We start from the raw sequence: 8,237 nt of genomic DNA, 5'->3' as shown, positions 1-8,237 counted from the left end.
TCCATGGGAAATGGCAATGACGGAAATATACAAACCAATTTAGCGAATTTAATGCAGTACAGAATTTTTCAAACGGGTAAAAACAAATAATTCTGACTTCAACAATGTAATAATATTCATTTTTGATCATACATAGCATAAAAGAGTGAATTAAAATTGTCATCATGTTTCTTTTTTATTATCCTAGCATTATTATATAGTTTTAATAATATTGAATTGTTTAAGCAAAAAGAATTATTTAAGTTCTGTATTACTTGTGCATATTTATTTTGTTGTAAATAAGCCATATGTTTCCAATATATGGATTTTACATTTTGTGGATTTATTATAGCTGCCTTTTCTGCATATTTAACGCATTCATTGTAGTTACTCAATTTATAAAAACAAATTGATAAGTTAGTTAATATTTTTTCCATATATTGTACAAGTTCTTTTACGTTGTCCTCTTTTTGAAGATCTGAAAATTTTAATTTCTTTTCTTCAAAAATTAAATTATATATTTCAGAAAAACGGAAGATATCATAACCTTTCTTGTATTGAAGTGAAGCAGCGTAGTATAATTTTTTTTTGATAAAAGTATTCCCCATTTCATTATAATTATTTAAATTTTCAATTTGTTCTGATACGTTCATATTCCATGGATCTTTTTTTTTACAAATAATTTTTACAATCTTTATTTTTAAAATAGCATCTTTTTCGTAAAATGATTTATCGAAGTATACATTTTTTAATGCTCGTTTAAAGTAAGAAATGTGATTTGTCTTTTTCCTTCTTTTCCTCATTTTTTCTATTGCATATTTGTCATTTGAAGTACTTTCATTGAAATTCTTACTTTTATGCCTAATTGTTTTCGTTAATAATTGCCTTTTTTTTTTATGAATATTTGTAATTCTTTTGTAAAATTTTTTTCTTTTAATTTTTTCAAAAGATCTGCAACAAACGGACATATTTACTATTTCATTTTTGTAATTAACTCTATCGATAAAAAGCTTTTGTAATGAGAAAAAATCTTCACAAAAACGATTAACATGTCGTTTCTTTAAACCATTTATCATAAAACAGCCTTTCCCTCTATTTCTACTGTAAATTAAAAATTGAACAAAATTTTTTTGATCGTTTAATCGTTTACTTTTCATTGCAGAATGCTGATCGATTATTATCTTGTTGCCTTCATCTAAATCATTTTTGTTGTCCTTAGGATCTTTAATTTTACATTCATTATTTTGAGAATTGTCTATTTGTTTTTTTTCGTTAATACATGGGGAACCTATATTCAGTTGATTGAATTCTGGATTATTTGATGAATTATCGTTTATATTATTATGTTCAATGTCTTCATATAGTAAATGATAGATAAACTGGTTTTCTGAAAAAATATTTTTATTTTTTGTTAAGGGAATAATTATTTCATCTCCTTCTTTTAACCCCTTGAAACATTCGTAAAACCAAAAGGGTGTTGTAAAACAAGATCCATATGAAAAAAGAAAATACGCATTGCTTTTTTTAATGTTTTCATTATTATCACAAAAATGAAATGGCAAATAAACTTTTTTATTTTTTTTTTTGTCCATATCTTTCCTTATACTCGTATAAATTATCAATTCACACTCGGAATCAATAATAGGTTTATTATTAAAATTTTTTTTTTTATCATGTTCATACACATAAAATAGCATCTTTTCTATATGGTTCATGCTGATAATTGATGTGACATTAATCGTTTTAGATTTCTTAAAGTCAACTACTTCTATTAACATTTCTTTCCTCTGATTAGTTAAGTCACCACGAATAGTATTATACGTATTATTTACCTTTTCAAATGTGTCATTCCTTTTCGTTATTTCAAGATTTCCCCTTCCATTTATTCCGCTTACTATTGTTTCGTGTACCTCGCCATTATAATCATTACAATTATTTCTACTAGTATTGCTATTATTGTCGCATGTGTTCTTCTTATTATTATTACTATTGTTATTATTAACATTTGAGAAATGTATTGGGTTCCTTTTATTTTGCTGGGGGGTATCTGAACCGTTCTCTCCTATATTTCCTACATAATTTTTACTTGTATCTTCCACTGTATAATATATATGAAAACATTCTAAACCTTTGAGAATAACCTTAGACATTTCTTTCTTTTTCATGCTCTGCAAAATTTTAAATAGTCCTCTATATTTTAAATTATTTACATCAAAAACTGTGTGAATGTACTCTCTTTTTTTTCCCTCTTCTATAAAAAAATCAATGTAATCATTTTTTTTTGGCGTAATAATTCCTTTTCCTTCTTTGATAACTTCTTTTATTATCGTTTTATCATCATTTAAAGCATCAACTCTTCGAAATTCTTTTAAATAAACAATAAATGTACATAGATGTTCTTCTTTTAAAAATTTATATCTTACATCATTTATGTCATCTAGTGTCAAGAATTCGCTTTTTTCATGCATCTCTTCCAGCTGCATTTTTTCTTTACATTTTTCATCATTCTTTTTTGGAAGCATTCCAGGAATGGTTTCTATTTTGTCATTTGTTGCAGTTTCTTTTCTAATTTGATCATTTTCTGTATTTGCTTCTTTTTTTTGTTTTTTCCTTTTTAGTAACAATTCTATATCGATAGAATTTAACTTAATCTTTTTAAATTGCCTAACTGTATGAAAGCTTGAATATTGATCAACACATTTTTGTTTAAATCTAAGGGCTTTTTTAAAGGCAACTCTAAAGTTATCCTTTTTATCGTATTTGCTCTTTTTTTCGGAATTTTTAAAAATCTCTGTAATTCGGAGAAATTGGGAAAAAGACATCTTGTAAAAGTGCGCATACAGGCATAAACTTCATACTTTTGTATATATATATATATATATATATATATATGTATATGTATATATATGTCTGCGTTCAATACATTACTTTTGAAGGATTTCGGAGCCTGTATAATGCAGACCTCCTTTGGTTTCATACATTTTGCCGCAATTTCGCATATGTAAGGTAATTTATCTGCAAAAAGCACATATATATATATATACATACATATAGTTATATGCCTGTGTTGGAAATATATGAGATGCAAAATATTCATAAATTTTATTACAAAATAAGAAAGCATAATAAAACAAAGGAATAGGAATGTTAATAATAAAAATTAAAAGAAAAAAACTCTGCTCAGAAATCAAAGGGGGCATAAAATTGCATAACCATTTTTCCCTAAGTATACTTGAGCAGTTGTAATTTTGTCCTCATGACCTAACTCATAATATATTACTTTAAAGAACGGAAGGAAAACGTATGTACTCTTTGTATAATAATAATGTTTTGATATTATTTTATTTTTTCTGTTATAGAAGTGTGCTAAGAAATTTCACTTTTTCACTTATTTTTTTTACTTTTTACTTTATTCCCATTTCCTGGACTATAGTAATTCTTAAAAAAAAAAAAAAAAATGATAGCATAATAAAAAGTATTATAACGGAAGAAAAAAAGGAAAACAAATAAATAGCCCCAAAGTGGATTAATACCAAAATATATGGTACATTAAAATATTTACCTCTCCCAATTGCTTGATAATTTTAAAGGAAAATGTGTCTTCACTTATTGCATAACAGTCATTCAAATATTCACATGGTGCTTCATCATCACTGTTAAAATTGTAAGCTTAAAAAATAGAAAAAAATTTATGTCATATTTGTATGAATATGTACTCATATATATATATATATATATATTTAATATAACACAGGTAATTTCTTATATAAAACTTTTTATAAAGGGGCCATTTACTTGGAGCTTCAGAATCAGTAATCATTTTTCAAAAATAATAAGTTTATATAAATTCATTAAAAACTGAAATAGCAAAATTTAAAAGAAAGAATTGATAATTTTTTCCAAATATTTCCATTAAATTACTAATTGAAAGAAAACATTCAAATATTAATAAAAATAAACGCAGACAAATAATACTAAAACACCTAGACGATAAAAAGAAAAAGAAATATATTCTTAAATTAGAATGTGCGATAAGTACTAACGGGTAGTTATGCTTAGAAATAAATAGAAAAAAAAAAAAAAAAAAAAAAAAAAAGGTATTATGGGCGTACGATATGAGCCAACATGATAAAAAAGAAGTGCTATAAAAATAGTTAAAATGTTTGTATTGTAAAAGGTTTATAATTTAATATATTTTAGCATAAAAAAATGCATTTTAATAATCTTATAAAATAAGCATATTAGCTACATGTAATAAAATTGGTGAGTAAAATAACTTTAAATAGTAACTATTAAAATCAAATATATGGAGGAAACAAAAATAGGGGCAACTTTTAAGTAAAGTTATGCTTATTTTAAAAAAAGAACAATGGTATTTTAATTATTTGCACACATATTTATGTGCAACTTAGGAGTACCCATATGAGTTAAAAAAAAAAAAAAAAATAGCAATAAACTTGGAAATGCTTAATTGAATTGTAAATTTTTATAAATTAAATAAATATACATGTACAAATTTATATATATGTATATTCAGATTATAATAATTAATTAAAATACATGTACAAATAAAATAACCAAAGTACGAAGTAAAAACTCACACATTTATATTTAATAAAAAATTCTAATAGCACTTTTTTTTTTTTTTTTTTTCACTATTAAATCTTTTCTGAATTTAAAATGAGTTATCGAGTTCACTAAAAAAGTATAAGATGCATTTTAAGATTGATATTGTATGTCATGATAAATAATTCTTCCTCAGTAATTTGTTTCGTTTATTGATATAATAATTTTCAAATGATCCTTAGATATGTGCATATATTTAACTTCAAAAGATAACATATTTCAGATATTACAAAGAAGGTATAAGTAAAATTTATATCGATAGAATACTTAAGTATTTACTGTATTTACTACAACTTTAATTTTTTTTTATTCAATATTTTACAATTCTTAATTCTTTAATTTACGTCCACTTTTATATGTATCTATATACCAACAAATATATATATGTATATATGTCCTTTCATATTTTTAATTTTTTCCTTTTTTTCTTGCAGTGTTATGTAAATTTGGAATTTGTCCAGTATTCCTATTATATTTTACTTTGTATTAAAGCTTATGTGTTCGCTTTTCTTGTTTTTTTTTTAATACAAATAATCTTCTAAAAAAACCGTTTAACATTATGATAAATTTGGACTAACTATTTGTGATAAACGAAATTTGCGGCACACTACTGCTTTCTCACATTCTTTTTTTTTTTTATTGTTCTCTGTCATTTATTCTAATAATTTGAGAAATTATGGGTTTCGAATCTAGTTCTAAATTTTTTCTTTTTGCTTTTACAAAAATTTGCTTAAAAGCCCTGTTTTGGGCTTCGAGCTGTAAGATAAGGGGAAAAAAAAAAAATATATAAATATATACATACATATGCATAGCATGGGGTATATGGAAATAATAGGATTTATAATGTTTGGTTACAATAAATTTAACACATTTTCATACTATTAGTTGTATAACTTATTAAATCAACTTGGAAAACTATCTGCGTTATAAAAAATGATAATGTACATATATATATGTGCAATCCCATGTTTAGGTAATTCACGTGTACGTTCACAAATAAGAATTACATAGTGGGGTTAACGAAGTTCATGAATATATATGAAATATCATAAAAAGTATTTTTCATTTCAGAAAATATTACCGGTGTAGAGGAGTCATAATTTTTACTCAATTTCTTATAAACTTCATTGTTCAAATAAAATATATTCCTATCATAGGCTTTGTTTGTAATATATAGAAACATACCACTAAATGCAAGTAATGACCATGTGATATACTTCGTTTGTTTTTGCGTTCTGTTCTGAAAATACCTGTACACAACTTTTTTCGCATTTTTTTTATTATATATATTAAATTCACTGAAAAAATTGTTACTGTGCTTGTCGTTCGTCATAGTTAACATATATTTATATAATTTTAATGCTTTTAAATATATGCCAAGGTCCTTCACATTTTTATATTTTGTTTGTATTCCTTAAAAAGAAGAATACGCACACTTTTGTGATTTATGCCTATTCGGCTTTGAAAGTAATAATGTTGTAACATAGTTTGTATTGTTTTGGTTTATGCAGAATTATTTCATTATAATTTTCTGATAAATGTTAAAAATGGGAAAAAAAGTCCATATACATATATATATTATATATATATATTATATATATATATATATAACATATATAGATAAATAGATATATAGATATACCCTCATTAAGCAGTAAAAAAGGAGCTGTTTATATAATGCCTTTCAATTTTAAAATAACTTCTTTCAATTTTAATAATTTTTTTTTCCTCTTGTTCTTAATTTATTTAATATCATAAAAGTTCAAGGGAAAGGAAAAAATAAAGTATCTGTTTAAATAAAAATATATATTCAAAAATGTTTTGGTTGGGTGTATCTTTAATAAATGCTTTTAAAAAAATGATAATATTCATATAGTAATTGAAAAGTACATTTTATCAATTTTATTGCTTTAAAAAATGGACTGAACGAAATTATATGTGGCCTTTTATTATATTAACTTAATAAGTAAAAATTATACATAATTCAACAAAGAGGTTATGTAAAAAATTTTTTTTTTTTTTTATGTTCTTTAATATTCTTACAACCAGCATAATATATGCATTTTAAAATATTTAATTACGATATTTAAAACGCTTTTTGTACCATTAAATATTCGAACATTTACGAACTAGCTTTATTAAGTAAAATAAAATTTTCTTATATAGATTTAAAAATTAAACTAAATTTTTTATATGTGAAAATCTTATTTTACATTTAGTCGTCTTAATGCATATAATACCTCAGAAAAAATATATGCTTTAAAACGTTACGAAATTTTTTTTTTCACTTTTTTGGATTAAAACAAAACATATTATATATACAGAAAATGTGAACTTACGCATATAAATGAATGTACATATATATATGCCCATAATTTAATATATACATAAATACAAATTAATGAATTTACACATACATATGTAAATGTACACACTTATGTGTAAATAAATGTACACATATATTAAGCTTCAACAACTTCATTTAATTATATGTTAAAATCAATTAAATGATGTTTCAACAAGTTTACAGCATAATGTTACTTTTAATAAAAAAACAAAAAAGTATATCCAAATATAACTTAATATATTTTTACGCTATAAATAAATGTTTACAAAAATATATATATTTACTTGTTCCGTTACAGCTACTTTTTCAATTTACAATAATACGAAAAAATTAATATATACATATTTAGTTTTCTGATTCATCTTTATTTTTTTTATGCTGTTAAAAAACTATTAATTTTTGGCATGTTACCGGTTTTATTTGATTATATGCTTCAGACCTCTAATAATTAATTTATTTTATATCCATATAATGATATACATAGATAAATAATGTACATATGAATATATATGTTAACGTTCAACCGATTTATTAAAACTTATTATTTTTTATTTTATGACATAATATATATATATATACAACCGTTTTTGTACTTAAACTATTTATTTTTAAAAACATAATAAATTTTTTTGGTAAATTTTTTGGTATTTTTTTTGCAATTCAATTTTTTTAGATTGAATATCATTTTCTGCTATCCACTTTTTTTTATTAAATGAAATAGTGTTTTTCTGATTTAACAACATTATTACATATTATTTCGTTTTAACATATATGCACCTATTTTTTATTGTGTATGAACATAATGGTATACGTAATTTTATAATTTTGTTAACTTAATTGCTGCATAGTCAATTATGTTCAGATAATGCTGCAATGTAGTTCGTGAGTTCTTATTATAATATTTCTTTTAAAATTCATATGCGTGAAACCAATCTTAGTATTTAACTGAAAAACAAATTTGGAAAATTTAGAAAAATTAAACTAAAAATAATACCCATATTTTTTTTAACTTAATTAGAATCAAATTAGTATTCGGTATGATCCTGATTATTCAAATAAAAATTTAAATATATTTTTCTTTAATTTTAATTTTGTATTATACATCAGTATATAGTTTTAGGTAAATATAGTTTAGTATATTGCCCTTAGTTTAATATCTGGAGATACTTAAATTTTATGGAATTTTGTTTTTTCTTAAATGTAAAACTTCCTTTTTCACCTTTGTGAAGAGATAAATAAAAAATAGTACAGGGTAACAAGAAATAGGAATAAAAAATCGGTGTAC

The 8,237-nt window shown here is 23.1% G+C and overlaps 2 protein-coding genes across 2 annotated transcripts; both read right to left on the bottom strand.

Annotated features, from left to right (window-relative positions):
* Positions 1-116: 116 nt before the first annotated feature.
* Positions 117-3,799, bottom strand: MKS88_005284 (tetratricopeptide repeat protein; the record flags this gene model as incomplete). The annotated part of the gene is made up of 6 exons (XM_067218532.1): positions 117-2,770; positions 2,908-2,994; positions 3,193-3,258; positions 3,381-3,417; positions 3,542-3,648; positions 3,775-3,799. The coding sequence occupies 6 exons, from the start codon at positions 3,797-3,799 to the stop codon at positions 117-119; spliced, it is 2,976 nt and encodes a 991-aa protein (XP_067070499.1).
* A 1,442-nt stretch (positions 3,800-5,241) lies between these two features.
* MKS88_005283 (uncharacterized protein) lies at positions 5,242-5,947 on the bottom strand (the record flags this gene model as incomplete). The annotated part of the gene is made up of 2 exons (XM_067218531.1): positions 5,242-5,361; positions 5,687-5,947. 2 exons carry the CDS (start codon positions 5,945-5,947, stop codon positions 5,242-5,244), a joined length of 381 nt encoding a protein of 126 aa, XP_067070498.1.
* Between the last annotated feature and the right edge of the window lie 2,290 nt (positions 5,948-8,237).

Source organism: Plasmodium brasilianum, chromosome 14, assembly GCF_023973825.1.
Source record: "Plasmodium brasilianum strain Bolivian I chromosome 14, whole genome shotgun sequence".
Lineage (NCBI taxonomy): Eukaryota > Apicomplexa > Aconoidasida > Haemosporida > Plasmodiidae > Plasmodium > Plasmodium brasilianum.
This window is presented reverse-complemented; position numbering and strand designations above follow the sequence as displayed.